Raw genomic sequence first — 17390 nt, forward strand, 5'->3', positions numbered from 1 at the left:
ATGGGAACGTAGCACACATAAGGTATAAACATTCATAGAATATCGTGGTTGAAATGCTGAAGAGGCAAGTTGGAAGATCTAGGAGAAGCTGGGATGGTAATATTAAAACGATTTAAATATCCGATTTAATATTATGATTATTGTGTCCTGCTATGGAAGGGAGTCCTCTGGTTCAGGACACGGGCCAGTGGCGGCATCTTCTGAACACTGCGATGAACGAGTCCCATAAGAGACGGTGAATATCTTGACTAGCTTAATAGCAGGTTCTCAACGACGACTTTTTCCCACGGAGTTAATTAACTAGAACTACCTTGGTAACACTTTCCTTGGAGGAACTGAGGAATCCCATGAAACCCATTTTCAAGATAGATTGCCTTCGGACCGAGAATAAATTATGAACTAAATATTGCACCCAAGTAAAAGCAGGGCTGTACAAAAACATAGATCTTTTTTCCGAGATGCTTCCAACATATTTCCTATACGATGTCCTTATATTTACGGAAAAAATCAACCAACTTATTCGTGGACAGCAGAGAATTTTAGGATGCGATAGTCGCTCAGCTGGTCAAGAAACTGCCTGACTTTTTTGATACCCGTGTTAGCAAGAGAAAACCTTTCTTTCTTCGGGGTGTTCACGGCTGCGATTTTGAAGAATATGCCCTTCCGGGTTATGCCACCGTGTAGACTTGTGTACCCACCTGTAGAAATGAACCGATGTGACCTTATAAGAACCAATTTTTTGCATTTCTTCACACTGGCTAGGACTAATCGCCTCTCTTTACACTGTTTCCACGAGCCTAATGACCACTCCCGTTACACCTGGCCTGTATAACCGACGCCAGCCCTCAGGACGTATACTTCAACTCTGAAGATGGAGGCAGATTATCCCTCCACAAGACTACGCGGTGTCACAACATAAAATACCACAGTCTTAACACGAATAAATTTTAAAATTACAAAATGTTGCAGAATTCGTGTTTGTAATTAATTTTGAGTGCCTTTTACATATCACATATCGATGTAGTGGGGACTCGAGTTTCCCGAGTACAAATCTCGAAGCACACGCTTCGTATCGTTGTTGCGTCGCCATTCTTGCATAATGTTTTAATATACCACGACCACTTCTATCAGAGTCTCTGTTTCATAAGCATCTTTCCATTTAGCGCTATATAAACCAAGCAGTTGAGTAAATTCGTTAAATAAGCCGACAAAGAAACGTCTATGAAGAAAGAAGTCTTCTGGGATTTGGCACCGTGTATATGTGGTGTTAACCGACGTTTCGGAGGAACCTATCGCCTCCATCTTCGGCGTAGAAGGAAAAAATAAGAAATCCGCAGGCGGTACCGGTTCTCACGGTCTCTTCGTCTGCGGATTGCTTATATTTTCCTTCTACCCTGAAGATGGAGGCGATAGGTTCCTCCGAAACATCGGTTAACACCGCATATACGCGGTGCCAAATCCCAGAAGACTGCTTTCTTCACAGTCACCGCCGTGGAAACCTCAAATCTTACAAACGTCTATGAGTCTCAGTATGCACAATGAAATAACATAATATCTCAGTTTTGCCATTGCTACAAATAATTTATCTTATTATCGGAACTGAGGTTCCCGTAGCTATGGCTATAAAGACTTCTACCTTCTGGGATACAAGGCTGTGTGGTCCGTGAATGTCAATTACCGTTTCGGAGTAACATGTCGCCTCCATCTTCAATGTGGAAGAGTAAGGCATGTAAAAAACCAACATGAAGCAGGCAGCAAGCAGAGCTGACCTTGAAGATGGAAGCGATATATTCCTCGGAAAAATTGATTGGCTTTCACCGGACTACATGACGGTATATCCCAAAACTCTTCAAATTATTTTATTTTTTGCTTTATTGTTTACATAAAGCTAACAGCGATGTAAGGAAATAAAACTTGGCGGGTGAACGCCCTTCTGTCAAAACGAATTCAGTCTGTTAATAAATCCCCATATGACAGTAAACGAGTGATAACTGTCTGAAGCCTGAAGTTCAAGCTAAACACTATATGAAATGTTCCAGGAACAAAGGCCAGTATTCTGGGAGGTCACAGTATCGGACATTCTAAGCAAAGAAAAAAAAAGTGTATATGAACAAATGTCCTATTCCAAACGGTTTCCGAGAGAGAGAGAAAGCTATTTCACTGTACATTATATTATGTGCTGTTTCTAATACCGGTATTCATTGTTCAAGTGACAAAGTTGGTAAAGTTCACCTAGTACAATTTTTTTTTCTGTGGCGCTGCAGCCCCAATTTGGGCCTAGGCCTACCTCCATGAAACTCTCCGTTTCACTTCGGTTTACTAGATCTTACACATTCTATAGGACTCCTTGGGCGAGTGATCAGCTCGTCGCAAGGCCTCTACCTGTAGACAAACACAGAAAAACGCGCACAAATATCCATGCCCTGAGTGGGATTCGAACCCACGATCCCGGCTTCCGAGCGAGCAAAGAGAGTGCATGCCTTAGACCGCTCGGCTACCGACCTAGCACAATACATTTTCGAAAATTCCACTGTCCACATCAATGCATTTTGCAGCTCGTGTGCTGCTCGTCTGTACAGTGTACAGGGAACTGTACAGTGAAATAGCTCTATCTCGGAAAACTTTCAGAACAGGACACATGTATATACACACTTTCTGCATACAATCGCCGATACTATTACCTCCCAGAATATTTACAATTCCTCCTGGAACATCCTGTATGGACTTCAGTTCCTATCTCACAGATAATAAAGCATTTCTATTTCAAAGATCAAGCTGGCAATGGTGGCAATGGTGTTTAGGGAGACCAGTAAAATGGGATTGATAATTAAACGAGAAAATCAGATAATTGCCATTTCTAACTAGGTTTCCATGGGAACAGCAAACACGGCACCTCTTACACTAATCATTACAGATGATGACCCCTTATAATGAGTACATTACGACACACATAAATACAGTCTGTGGGGGAGGGGGCAGATTTTCTGGATGTGAAATCAGATGGAATATTCAGTAATCAACGTGCTTGAAAAGGTCAAATCGACTTCAAAGCCCCCATGTGGTTGTGTTTTGAACTTCAATGAGTACCGTAATTCAGAGTATCACTCGTTTACTGTCAGATGTGTCAAAATTTAACTGAAGGCATCACAACTAACCAGACGCCTCTTCTGACGATCGAAAGGCGGTGATGTGAGTACAGAATTGCTTGCAAACTGAATGTTGTTCTTAGGGGTGGAAATGTATCGCCCTTCTGTCCTCCCTCATGCTACAAGCCGGAAGGTCGCGGGTTCGATTCCAGAATATGTCGGATTTTTTCAATTTACCCAATTCTTTCAGCCGCACTTTGACCATGGGGTCGATACAGCCTATAACATGAATGAGTACTAGGAATCTACCTTGGTGTAAAGGGCGGTCGGCGCGTAAGGCTGACAACCTCACCGCCTGCTGTGAGCCTACTGTCTACAAAATTTGGGAGCCTCGACGTCTCGCATCCATTTGGGCCTCTACGGCCTCTTACATTTTATTTTTAACCCTCTTCTTCTACGCACTTTCTTTCAATACTGTGCTCATCTTTTCCAATGTGTTTGCGTTTTCACTTTCCTTAGCAATCTGTTCTTCCATTCTCAGTTTTTCAAACACTGATCTTCCATCCCACTTTCACAGAGTGCCCCTTCGCCTTCCTCCTTCCTCCCTCCGGTGACCAGTGCAACCACGGACGTCGGCAGTAGAACTGCAGGCATCTGTAGCACCCCTTGGATGTTAAAAATATCAAAATTGTAAAAATAGAACTGTGTCAAATATTAATAGACCGCCTCTGTGGTCTAGTGGTCAGAGCTGGCTACAGATCCAGAGGTCCCGGGTTAGATTCCCGGCGCTACCAGATTTTCTGAGAAGCAGTGGGCCTGAAACGGGATCCACTCAGCCTCGGAGGATAACTGAGGAGCCAACTGAATGGAAAAGTGGCGGCTCCGGTCTAGAAAACCGAAATTAACGGCCGTGGGGATTCGTTGCGCTGACCACGCAACACCCTCTATCCGCTAAAGTTGTCACAGAAGCGATTCTCCGTCGGTAGGTATAGTTCGTTTGCGGACTAAAGCCACGGAGTATGAAATATTAATACCGAAGATTAAAATCATTTTCTACAAAGTTTTATTCCTCTAACCTAAATAAAAATGATAATTCTTAAAATAATCCACAAAGGCTTATACGTATACTCGTCAGAAAATGTTCTAGGTATCCCCCCCATAAGTGATTCTGGTGGCACCCATGAGTGCAACAAATTTCAGTAACCTTTCCTCCATGACAACATTCTAGGTTTCTTATCCCTGATTAAACAACATTCACTTCGTCTCGTAATATTTCAGTTCACAAAGCAACTTCGAATAGCGATAATGCTACAGACCTTCAGCCGCTTGTATGCGGGATGTGCTCGGTTCGAATCTCGGCCAGGATCCTGGCAATCCTCACTGAGGTCTTTTGCGATTTTCCTCAGTCCCTCCAGGCCACTGCCGCGATAGTGTCTCGATAAGACCAAGACTGCTTGGCTTCAAATCAATTCCAATTCCTAGCTACCAGTGCCCCTGTCACTCGACGCTATGCAGCCTGAGACACTAACAGTATCCAACAGTAACTCACAAAAAACAAACAATCTTTCGTTTCACGATTAATTTACTCTTACCATCTGATGACGTCTTAAATAATCAAATTCGAAGCTCTATATGTTATCCCTCAACAGCCGCATTTCTCTTCCATTTCTTTAAAATGTGCTATGAAACAAAATTTTCAGAAATTCCTTTGACATAATTTTATTTTCTCTATCTCTGTTTATTTCTCCTCTCCTCTCTCTCTCTTCATTTCTTTGTTCTTGTGTGTCTATTTGGTTCATCTGTTACGTACAAAGCCCTTCAATAAATCAATACAATACAAAACTCGATATTCATAACTTCACGCGGAACTTGATCCCACGAACAAGAGTGGCATTATGGGTTACCACATCTCAGATACCATTACAGCTGGAGGTCTCCAGACATGTGTTCTTCACACGCAATGCATCAAGTGAACGCATAATGGGGAGTATGAGAATTCTTCTCATGGCATTCTAGACGAGGGCTGCCATCGTCTGGCTTATGACACAGCATAACCTGGTAGGTTTCGGAGGAAAATGTTGCCACCATTTTCAGAGGGAAGCATATTCCTCCGAAATGTTCATAACCATAACATTACATGAAGTGATATTCCAAAGGACAACACTCTTTATAATATTATTTATAAAATCAGTGTTTCTTTTTAGTGTTTGTAGGATTCGGTGTTTGTCGTTATGTCGCTTCAGTGTTTGTAAAGAGAGTAATGTAGTTATGTGTGCAGTAGTTAAATGTTGTAGGAGGTTGGAAACCTGTTGGCATGGCAACTAACTATTCCGCCACTTGAACAATGCGGTAAACTTCATCAACGACTTCAGTAGATCTGCTTGCATCCAGTGTATACAGAATATCACTGTCGCGAGTATTTCCTTTGCTCATCATAACGACATTGCAGATATAACCTCACATAATGTTGCATGCTTCGAATATGTTATGTCTCTAATCAGATCTTCAGTTGTTAATGGATGTCAGATGTTATTACTGAAACCTGCAATTCGATTGTCTTTGTAGTGAAGTATAATTCAATCAGATTTAGTTAGTGTCGTGTGTTGCTCCCTGATTTCCCTTTCAGCCATTTTGAGTAGAAATTTTCATGCCCTTTCTCGTCTCACTTCAATGCATCCTTGATTTTAGCTGAGCGAATCATATTAGGAGAAGCAGCAACTACCTTCCGTCTACCCCTGAGTGTTCTTCAACTTATCCTCTACTTTCTGCATATTTTCTTGCGCTGGAAACAAACGCAAAGCACGCTTAGTGGAGCCGAGCTGCGTCCACTCGGCACAGCGGCCATTGATTACCCTATTGTACCCTGCCCCGGGTGATTATGATGGAGAATTTGGTGGAATGAAGATCGGCAGGGGAAACCGAAGTACTCGGAGAAAACCCGCCCCAGTGCCACTTTCTCCTCCACAAATCGCACTTGACCAGACCCGGGATCGAACCCGGGTCGCCACGGTGGAAAGCCAGCGACTAACCGCTTGAGCTATGGCTCGGCCAGCACAAAGAGTAACTAGGATCCTTCTTCGCTGTTATCACTTAGAGCTTCACTGCAGTCCCGCGGTCTGCAATACCGCTAACGCTTCTGTCAGCACTTGAACCCGGAAGCTCCTAAATATACAGCAGAAGAGGTAACCACTCGACCGAGACACCGTGTCATTCTGTGCCTCTATTTCGTTGCCTGCTGGGTAACACGGAAGCCTATGTCCTATCTCAGCTCTGCGACTCCAGATATTCATTCATTCATCTGTAATCTGTCAAGACGACAGGTCCACAGTCTCTTCCAAAACAGTTCCTCCACTTGATGCGATCTAGAACTTTCTCCTTCAAATGAAAATATCCTCCTCTGTCCCCAAGGTCATCCAGCATCTTCTTACGTCTTACACCCAAAATTCGTATAAGACACAGCATTATACATTTCGTGTTACCAGCAGTCCGTTTCGTCACTAATACTTTGAAGCCTAAAGTAAATTTAAATAATATTTCAACTCATTTCCGGCAGCACAGAAAACACAATTGTTCTGTCAATACAAACAGCAACAGATCAATGATGTTTAAGGAAATAATCACTTTTGTTCCGAGAATCATAACAAACACGATGCGTGAAAAAAATGTAGAATATGTTTAATGATAAAGCAGGCGGTACACATAGTTACCGCTGTGCCTTAAAGGGTAAATACTACTTCCATAATACTGCTTTCTCTTCTTCCAATACTGAGCAGCTCCATGGATGATTCCGGAAAGACACAGAGCGGATGTTCAGTCTCCTGTCGTTTCAATACAGACAAATTTCAGGCCCTCCATACACACTTTCCACTCTGATATATACGAAGTGATCATGAATGACAGATCCTATATGAGATGAAAACCAAGCGTTAGATTTCTAGTTGACGTGCATCTAACCAGTGCCTAAGTCAGAACGGAAGATTTTAAATGCAATTATATTCACCCCCTGTCATTTTAGTATTCATCATCTAATAATGTTCGTAATCTATGCAACTGAATTATTCTCAACAGCGACCTCCTTTCCTAGTAACTGAGATGTATAAACTCAGTTTAATCCCCACATTCTAATCCGAAAAAAAATATATTATTCAGAATCACCCTGTATAACTCCAAATCTCACGACAGAATCAACAATAATTTGGTAACCATTTTCCTTCTTGGATACCGAGACTCTTCTGTGTAGCCGCCTTGCTCTTTGCCGCATGGTAGATTTTAAGCAGCCCTGTAGTTAGTCCCGTCTTTCCGTAGTCTCCGTTTTGCTTGCGAATGCGTAGTAGACTGTATAACAGCTGAATTTAGGGGAGGGGGTCGTGGATGAGACTCCTCTAATATTTCAGGCTCCGTGGCCCGGAGCGGATGGTTCCGAGACACTAACCAGAACCGACTGCTACATACAAGTCCTTTGACGAAACGACATATCGGCTCCCTGGCACGTTTGGGATGGCTGCCTGGATTTCGGAGCTCCCGCTACAGCCGCTCGGGCCGGGCGTCCACCGCCCCTCTCGAGGAGGCGGACGGCGAGGATGATAATCCTGCCGCCTCCAGATCAGACCTGGCCGACGCTCGAAAGACAATCGCTGAGAACGACCACACCCTGTACAACTAAACGCTTGCGCGTCCTCATCATGAAGGTACACAGAGAGGACAGTGTGCCTAGAATACTGAAATACAACTACGAGTACTTCCGTATTCTCAGGAGAGTACATTAGGACTGTACATAACACGAATCCCATATGAAATTAATTCAAGTTGGCATGTTTGCAGTTACCGTAAAGGTTGGTCAGGCAGAAATTGCTGCCTCGGGAGTGGAGGTAAGGTAAAGGACAAAACTGTTCCTGTGCCTCTTAGGATCACATACGGAACATATAAATACACCCAGTAGAGGGGCGGGCTGGAAAGCCGTGGCTTCTGGGTTCTATTCCGCAGGGACAAGAGATTTCTCTTTTTTGACACCTGTTTTTCGCTGTTTTCTTGTTCGACTTACTCTTCGACCTTGACATTGAACCTGATATATTCTTCCGAAATACCTACATTTTTCCGAATTACGTGTCGTTGCAACCGATAAACCTGTATTTTTCGATTTTTCTCTTCTCCACAATACCCAAACGGCTCCTAGGTCCACCCAACCTGTTATCGAAAGGGCACCGTGGGGTCTTGTCCGGGGAGGGTTGTAAAGTGGCCTGGGCGTGAAGTCGACCAATCACCTCCATCTAGCGTAAACGTTAACAAACACTGTATCTCTACCACCCCTCCCCCCCGAAACGTCCTCATATCGTGATGTTCAGTTTAGCGCAGGGACAAATTTGCATCTTACCTTCGCATTCATTAGGTAAGTTAACAGGGATCTCTAATGTTTAAAGCAGGCGGTACATAAGGACTACCGTTCACTGAGACCGGTGGAGCCTGCAGACCGCTGCTTCGGTAAACACTTATCGCCCACGTCACAGCCAAGTCACGACACCGATACATTATAATTCAACACACGTTGAGTCTGCAGTGAATTTAAAAGCAGCACCCACAGTTCGCGCACGCGCATACATTCCATGAACTTAATGCGCAGGACTAAAAACTCCGACTCCAGAACAGCAGGCCGGCACGCGAACTCGTGTCTGGGTGAAGTAAGGGCTGCAACAATTGGTGGGCCACTTAACATATTCTGTCTCTCAGCGTTAGTGCTTCTCAGGGGGTCACGTCCAATCGCGGCTGTGCCCGAGTCCCTTTTACAAGATGCTTCGCACACGCCGTTTCAGATGACATGACTGAGAAAAGGCGGATGTACAGATGTGTGACCCGCTGAGGGGCGCCACCCACCGGTTAAGAACCAGTTCTCCAGGTCGTATATTTTGCTGCTAAAAAGCATGAAATGGGGTTCAATCAGGAATATTTGGACTACGACGAAGAGCCCCCCCTCTCGACAGTTATGGGCCTGTAAATCTCGCTCACAACACGAATGAAAGAGATTGGAGTAAATCGCATCTAAACCGCTTCGTGTGGCTTAGAGGATGATGATGCAGTATCTTGTCTTGAAAATTGTTGCAGATTGCCATAGCCACGTACAACATCCAGCTTAACTAACAGGAAAATATATCACACAATGAGGCTTAGTGCATCAAGCGATCACTATGCGGCGCGAACATGACGGTTATAATAAATAAGCAACTTCATTATTTAAATAAGTTTATTTAAAGAAATCAGAGTGAAAATCGGACGCTCTCATTAGAAATGAATTAACAGACAGATCTGTCAGCAAAGTGACCCGTGCAACACCCTGTATAGCAGATGACATTTGTCAATTGAGGAAAATATTTTATTTATAGTCTTTCTTTGTAACGCGTGTTGCATACCAAATACTAAAGTAAAATTGTCTGTTTGAATCCTGAAGTTGATATAAGTAGTCTAAAAATTTAGCGTGGCATAGAAACGCCAACAGCTAATGCTATTTACGGGACTAATCACACGAATATATATAGACTGTGGGGGGGGGGAATGCAAAGCTTTTTAGTAGTTAAAGCAGGTGATACATATACTAACCACTTGTTGTAGCGGGTTGAGAAGCATAAGTAACGCACTTACGTGTGACAATCCACTCTAAGGACCTTGTTTGTACTCGAGATTAAAAATAAGCCATGAGTTATAACAGCGGGCAAGTAGAGACACTAGCAACATTACAAGGTCATTCGCAAAGCAAACTATGGCTGTATATTCAACAAAGAACGCAAGTGGAAAGATAAACCACCTCAGTCTAGCAACGACGTTACTTGTGCCATGCCGTGGCCACGGTATGTACGTGCTTCCTTTACTGAACATGCGCGAGCAAGCGACTGAACAGTCATCATCGCTGTAAAGTTGCTGAGTTACAGACGTAGGACACACCGCGGCGGCCCGGGTTCGATCCCGGGTCTGGTTAAGTGGAATTTGTGGTGGACAAAGTGGCGCTGGGGCAGGTTTTCTCCGAGTACTTCGGTTTCCCCTGCCAATCTTCATTCCACCATTCCACAATCACCCTCACCGAGCATCTGGGGCTGGTACAAGAGGCCACAGTACAAGGGACTTAGTCCCACCCCACTAGCAATAAAAACAGATACAGACGTAGGTCTACATAGACAATACAAACAAGTCGCGACATAAGAATGGTAAAGAAAACATGTCCCTGTGTTCAGCTAATTATGAACTACACCATTAAAAGGTATGGCGGGAGTGGATGTACGTATACATCCACGTGTTCTTGACCTCGGCACTAGTTGGAGGCGAGTGGTCAACTTCACGCTTCGGCTGCTTTACTCCCTGTACCCACTGGATAAGAGGCTGGGTGGGCCCCAGAACCAGTCTCAGCGACGTGGAGAGGAGAAACATCTTGCCCCTACTGGAACTCCAAATCCTATTCAAAGCCGTTCAGCCCGCAGGCAGTCGCTACACACCGACTGCGTTGTCCGCGGCTCCCACACGTAAGAATGATCCGCTGTATGTTCGAGACTGTGTTCTTAAACCTTCTAAACCTCAAGAGATTTGTCTGCCCACTGCAGCCGTCAGTACAACTCTCATGGCGCATCAGTACAGCTTTATGCCAGTCACATGATGGGAATAATGTGGTTTAGTTGTGCATTGCTCGGATCCAAGAGGAGTGCATGTAGGACATTGGTGGGAAGTCCAGAAGGAAAGAGACCACTATGAAGACCAACAATTAGGTGGGTGGATGATATTAAAATGGAAGTTAGAGAGATAGGATGGGGTGCTTTGGACTGGACTGTTCTGGCTCTGGATAGGTACCAGTGGATGGCTCTTATGAAAACGGTGATGAACCTTCGGGTTCAATAAAATATTGGGAAGCTGTTAAGTAGCTGCACATCTGGCGGCTTCTCAAGAAGGGCTCAGCTCCATGAAGTCGGTTATGGCTTGGATTCCGACAGAGCTGAAATTGTCTGCAGTGAGACGTCAATAAAAATTAACCTCCGTTCAGCACGCAAGGTCACTAAACGGTGTTTAAAAAATGGTACTTTCCGAGGGCGAAGTAATTGACAACCACCACACCAAGACACTCGTTGAAAAGTGTAATACGAATATATGTATGAATTGATTATTGTGTCATTTAGTGATGCTGTTCTAACTACGTCATCTGGGGTTAGTCGCTGGCTTCCCACCGCGGCAGCCCGGGTTCGATCCCGGGTCTGGTCAAGTGGGATTTGTGGTGGACAAAGTGGCGCTGGGGCAGGTTTTCTCCGAGTACTTCGGTTTCCCCTGCCAATTTTCATTCCACAATCACCCTCACCTATCATCTGGGGCTGGTACAATAGGCCAGAAGTGGCCGCAGTACAAGGGACTTAGTCCCACCCTAGCAATAAAAAAAAACTACGTCATCTACTTTTTCATTCTATGTAAACTCTTGTGTCTGCATAAAATAAAATCCAAGTTGATTGTGTTGCATGTAATAAGCGACTGAACTCAATATATCAATTTATTATATTGAACGCTACATATCTCGATCGTGATTGGCCATCGTCAGGTGTTTACATATATAATCATAAATAAATTGCAGACGTGCCACATCTGATGTCAATGTTCGAGTCACACCGCTGGACGTCATGCTTTTGATCCTGTTACCAAAACTTATTCTGCAGTCTTCTAGGTTATGACACCGTGTAGTCTGGCACATGGGTTCTATCTCCATCTTCAAGGTAAAGGAAACACTTTCATTCTGAAGACGGAAACCGTATATTCCAGAGAAAAGCTGGCTCAAGTGGTAACGCTTCTGACTTGTAATATGAGGTACTCGGTTCGAATCTAGGCTTGAACTCAGGCAATACACACTGTCACCAAGAAATTTCGCGCTTTGCAGTCTGAGCTAATGAATATCTCCATGAAACTAAGCCCTTTTTCAGAAGCTAACAGTTGCTCAGCTACTCAAGAACTTACCAGCAATGTATGGAACGCAGAGGGCCACTGCCGTGTCCAGTCCTTACCCTGAGCCAGATGAGTTCAATCCACACGCTCCCGTCCTGTTCCTTGAAGATACACTACAATACTGTGGGTCCCTTGTTATCACTGCATGGCGCGTCTTCAGGCTGCGGATGGAGGAGACGGCCTCCAGGTATGGAGAGTAGCTGTGAATATATTGAATAAGCAGACGTGGACAGCCGACAACCGGTGGTCCTCTAGCATCAGGTTTGCGTAGGGGCCAACTGGTCCTCGTCGTAAGAAATCGGGTGTTAAGAATCGTTTCAGAAGGCCCCCTGTGCTACAGATAGCATCGTTAAGTCAATTTTACCAGACTTCACGGTGTGAATGAAAGTATCTATTCGGAGAACGTTACGTGTACAGGAAGTGTGACACGCAAGATCCGGTCATCTCTTACGAAATTTAACGTTAAGGAAAATTCTGTCTTCGTGTAGTGCACCGACTCTTCGGAGGAACATATCGCCTCCATCTTCAAGGTCGAAGAATAAGCCAAACAGCAAGCAGAGCACTGCCCTATAGACAAGTGACCCTTGTTCCCGCGTAACAAACACCTACCGCCATCTTGACTGCCCGATGGTGGGAGTGGGGGAGCACACCATTACTCACACTGCCATTAGGCCTGGCCTTTGTTCTGTGGCATGGATGTGAAACCGTGAAGACTTGTTTATTAATCTGTTTCGTGATGTTTGCAGGAAGGATCCCGCAGATGGGGAGCAAAGGTCCGAGGACAACCCCGTCCCCGGGCCGGAAGCGCCCTCACGCGAGAAACATCTGAACGACAACAGCCTTCAAGTTCTTCCTGCGACCAGCACCGAACTTCAATCTGATACTGTAACCTCGCCCACAAACAGCGCATTTATGAACGTGCCCACACAAACAGCAACATCGCGCTCCTCTGGTTTGTATCTGAAACTCTTCGATATCTCGAGACAGTACCAAATATCATGTTTCCAAAAATATATTTGCAGCTAGGGCTCCGAGCGGTGGATCAGTGAGCACCGGTACCCTTTGCGCCCCAAAAATTGTATATTTGGAGGTCATAAATATTTCGTCTTAAATTACAATAACATAACGAATTATGCTTACCCCTAAGTAAAAAAGTTAAGCTATCCATGTAACAGACCGTGAAGGCCCATAGGGTTGTGAGGGTCTCACAATACTAGACAATCGGCTCAAAGATGGCGGCAAGGTTCCCAGCCTTACGCGCCGGATGCCCTTTACTTCTCAAGAAAAATATTTAATTAATTCCTGGTACTCATTTCTGTTAGAGGCTGAGTCGACCTCAGGGTCATAGTGCGGCTGGAAGGATTAGGTCAATTGAAAAAAAAAATCCAATGACCTCATCGGGTCTTGAACCCGCGACTTTCCGGTTTGTAGCATAGCCCTAGTAAATGAAATTAAACTGACAAAGAGCATGATATTAAATGAGACACAGAGACGCCCTCAATGCCGTAACACTTTACGGTCCCCCCCCCACCTCTCCGTACGCTCTGTGACCAACAAAAGCGACAGGCCTAGTGACTGAAGTGAAGCGTGATGTAATAGTAACAAACACCAACTCAGTTCAGTGGCCACCGTTTTCTTCTGACGGAAAGAATAAAATTATCGATACTTAATGAATTGTTTTCGAATTTGACCGTTCGCTTCTTTACAGAACTTACGTACAATAAACACAGGAACACAGTGTTCTCCGCTAATGTCGAGGGTCAGAAGTGTTTGAAAACCCAGTGTAGCCTACGTGTGTCGACATTCGAGGAAATTTTAAATTGTACATCGGAGGAGTTACTTTATCATGTACTTCAGATAATACGTAGAAAACACAATCAATTTCTGATATTTTGTCCGTAATTCGAATCATGAGATATCTGAAACCAACGACGCAACATTTACAACCCTTCCCAATGCACTACGTCATGAATTAAAGCACTACGATTCCTTCCTTCGGGAGCAGTACTTGAATTTCTTACATTCTGCCACGTTTCGCGCGGTTAAAATTAATCCCTTGAGATGTTACGGAGGCCTTGTCGTGATTTAATTAGTCGGACGGTACCTGAGGACAAGGACAGTGTCGAGAATGCCATCTTCTGGGTTGTGGCGCCGTATAGATATTTTGTTAACCGACGTTTCGGAGGTATGTATCTCGTCCATCTTCGGGTTATGAAAAATACGCGAGCGATGAACCTGCTCACGCTGGTGGCGATACATTCCTCCGAAACGTCGGTTAACAAAATATCTACACGGTGCCACATCCCAGAAGACGGCATTCTTCATAGGAACAGCCGTGAAAACCTCAAATCTGTAAACGTCGTTACTGACATTGCAAAGTAAATGCAAGTATTGTCGACACTGGTATGTTATGTTATGTTGCTGTAACTGCTGCAGCCATGTTAAGTCTTGTTCTTTTTCTTCTGAAAGAGGTCTGGCTGCCGATATGAGAAAGACGGCGCAAAGAACTACTGAAACTAAGGACTGTCATTCAGTTCTCTTACGGAACATTTCTTTCACTATCGCATTGACAGCCGAAATGGACTGACACAGAAACTGCATATGCGCCAGCAAACAATTTTCAGTAAACGCGAAATATTTAGCTTTGGGTTCTACGTGCTAATATAAACATTACGCGTTACGTTTGACTTGATTTCACTTGTATTAACTTGTTGTAAAATCAGAATTTTTTTTTTTATTTTCTTAGTGGGGGGTGGCGTCCAGCTGGGTCCACTCGGCACGGCGGCCACTGATTGGCCTATTGTACCTGCCCTGGGTGATTATGATGATGGAGAATTTTGTGGAATGAAGATTGGCAGGGGAAACCGAAGTACTCGGTGAAAACCTACCCCAGCGCCACTTTGTCTACCACAAATCCCAGATCCGGGATCGAACCCGGGCAGCCGCGGTGGGAAGCCAGCCGACTAACCGCTTGAGCTATGACGCGGCATACAATCAGAATACTTAATGTTCTAATTAAAAAAATCCCTTTTATTTCTATATTTCAATCAGGCATTATAATTCCTACGGCTGAAACGTCATGTTGTCGGCACATGGCAGGAGAATTCACTTTTTACGATATCGGAAAACAAAGATGTCGAGAGGGGAAACAGGCAGAATTTCTGAACGAGATAATGCGCTTACAGCAGGGAAAGAGTTGAATAAGAAGCGTTACAAAGACAAATGTTCTAAAAACATATTCAAATTCACGAGTTCGTGGAAATAATTTTTTAAACAGCGCTCGCCATCTGTACCTAAAGTAACAGCGCTCGCCATCTGTACCGAAAGTAACAGCGCTCGCCATCTGTACCGAAAGTAACAGATGCATAATTTGTGTGGCAAGTTAATACAATAAGCTGTTTGTCGACTGAGGTAGAGAGGTAGTTACCCCACATATCTATGAATCCATAAATTCTGATAAAATGTATTTTATAAAATAAATATGAGAGCATGATTTTGCGTAATAAAAGGTTTTAAATCTGATTACGAAACCATGCTCAGTTTAAATTCCATAAGTTTCATAATTCATGTCAAACAAAAACTTCACAACTATTGAACTAGTGCTGTTAGATGTTGATGAAATGCATAACTTCTGTGTTATTTAATGTAGACTATACAAAGCGAAGCATCTTTATGGGGTGTCTTCATTTCAGTACGAACTCTTGCAAGACAAGTTGGAGTCCATTCTCTTTTCGTTTAATCCGAAAGAGTGAGTTCCCTTGCCGAAATGATTATGTTCTCTCGTGTATAGAGAACTGTACTAATAGACAAAGTCATATTTGCTGGAGTTTACTGAAATGATCACTAAATCATTAACTTTAGATGCAACATATATTCATAATCTTTATTTGTCTCTAAATGTCAAGATAAATTTATTCAAGCTTCATTATGATATTTTTTAAACATGCTTACGAACGGAAGTATTCTAAGAATATTCAAGTTCTTCCATATGAGTCCTGATTTCAAAAGGAATGTTCAGTATGTAGTGTGAGATAACACATTCTGAGGGCGACAGGACCCATCAAACTTTGCTGTGCAAGACATTAAGATAACCCAAATCATTTCTCTCGCCCGTGGGCGGTGTTAAGGCGTCACTAAAATGTTCACACCAAACCAAAATGTTCACACTTAAACAAAATATTCGTACTTGACCACAATGTTCATACACGTAAACAAAAAGTGTCGCAACATCATAAAACGTCTCCTTCAATTACCCAATTAATCCAATCATGACTTAAAAGGCTGGTTCAAAATTCTTTATATAGTCGATATTTTCAGATGAATCGTAAAGTTTCTTCTGTCCTTGAATATCTTAGGAGCTCAAAGTCACATTTGGTACACAGTTCCTAAGGATGTGTTATGATTTCAAGTTGCGTTTTGTACTGGTTGTGAATCAATGTTATTGCAGCAGGGGCAAAATCATTGATCCATGCCAGATACCAGGTTCCCTCAGCGGTTTGCTAAGATAATTGTTCTTTGGGTGTGACACCATGTAGTGATAGACGGATACCAACCAATCTCTTGCCTCCATCTTCAGGGTAGAAGGTAAAGATGCGACGTTAAAATGGAGGGCCATATGAGGAAAGACAAGATCCATGACGAAGAATGAACTAATAGGAACCGCTGGTTCTTAAAAGGAGTATCTTGTAAGGGGAAGGGGCCAAAAGGAAAAGAAATGTAGAAACATAGAGAAGGTGGGAAACAACAGAAGCGAGAGATGAAGAATAATAACAAGAACAAAACAAGGACAATGATATTAATAAAATTAAACTAAAAATATAGGAATATTGGGTTGGAGAAAAAACGTAGAGGGTACTAGTAACCCTAAATATGGCTGACTACTAATTGTCACATCCCAGAGGACAATAACCTTGATTCGTGTAACTCACTAACCATTCCACACGAAGCATATTCTACCCGCAGCAAAATACAGTAGCAGCGTTGCTTGAAACAACAACAATCTTACAGTAGACGGCAGTGAATTTAACCTTTCCCCTACTGAGTTTCAATTCAACAAAGAAAAGAATTTCATTTATACATTTCCACGGAAGCATACCAGTCGATACAAAGATCTTCACAACATAATACCAACAATGAAATAAATCTGGTTGCTTCAGTCTCAAATGTATTCTTTCTTCGTTATATTTCCAAATTTTCTGCCTCAGTCACCTCCCTCCTATCTGCGAATACACTCCTGGTAACGAATTATTTGCACGAAAAGCTACTAGAATACAAGATGTAACATTCGTGCTCGAAACCATGACAAGCTTGTCTGAAGGTGTCAAACAGTTGTTTAAAACGTAGCTTTAT

General features: G+C 43.4%; 1 protein-coding gene across 2 annotated transcripts in view; it reads left to right on the forward strand.

Annotated features, from left to right (window-relative positions):
* Positions 1 to 13274, forward strand: part of LOC111863884 — a 37874-nt gene extending 24600 nt beyond the window's left edge. Inside the window, exons 3-4 of one of the 2 annotated variants that reach the window (XM_023850680.2) lie at positions 7481 to 7774; positions 12788 to 12871. In XM_023850680.2, the coding sequence (XP_023706448.1) occupies positions 7481 to 7749 (269 nt within the window). In that variant the 3' untranslated portion in view covers positions 7750 to 7774; positions 12788 to 12871. Of the gene's footprint in view, positions 1 to 7480; positions 7775 to 12787 lie in introns of both variants that reach the window. The other variant, XM_023850688.2, reaches the window with a different exon arrangement.
* Positions 13275 to 17390: the final 4116 nt, after the last annotated feature.

This window comes from Cryptotermes secundus, unplaced genomic scaffold (genome assembly GCF_002891405.2).
Source record: "Cryptotermes secundus unplaced genomic scaffold, Csec_1.0 scaffold1705, whole genome shotgun sequence".
Classification (NCBI taxonomy): Eukaryota; Metazoa; Arthropoda; class Insecta; order Blattodea; family Kalotermitidae; genus Cryptotermes; species Cryptotermes secundus.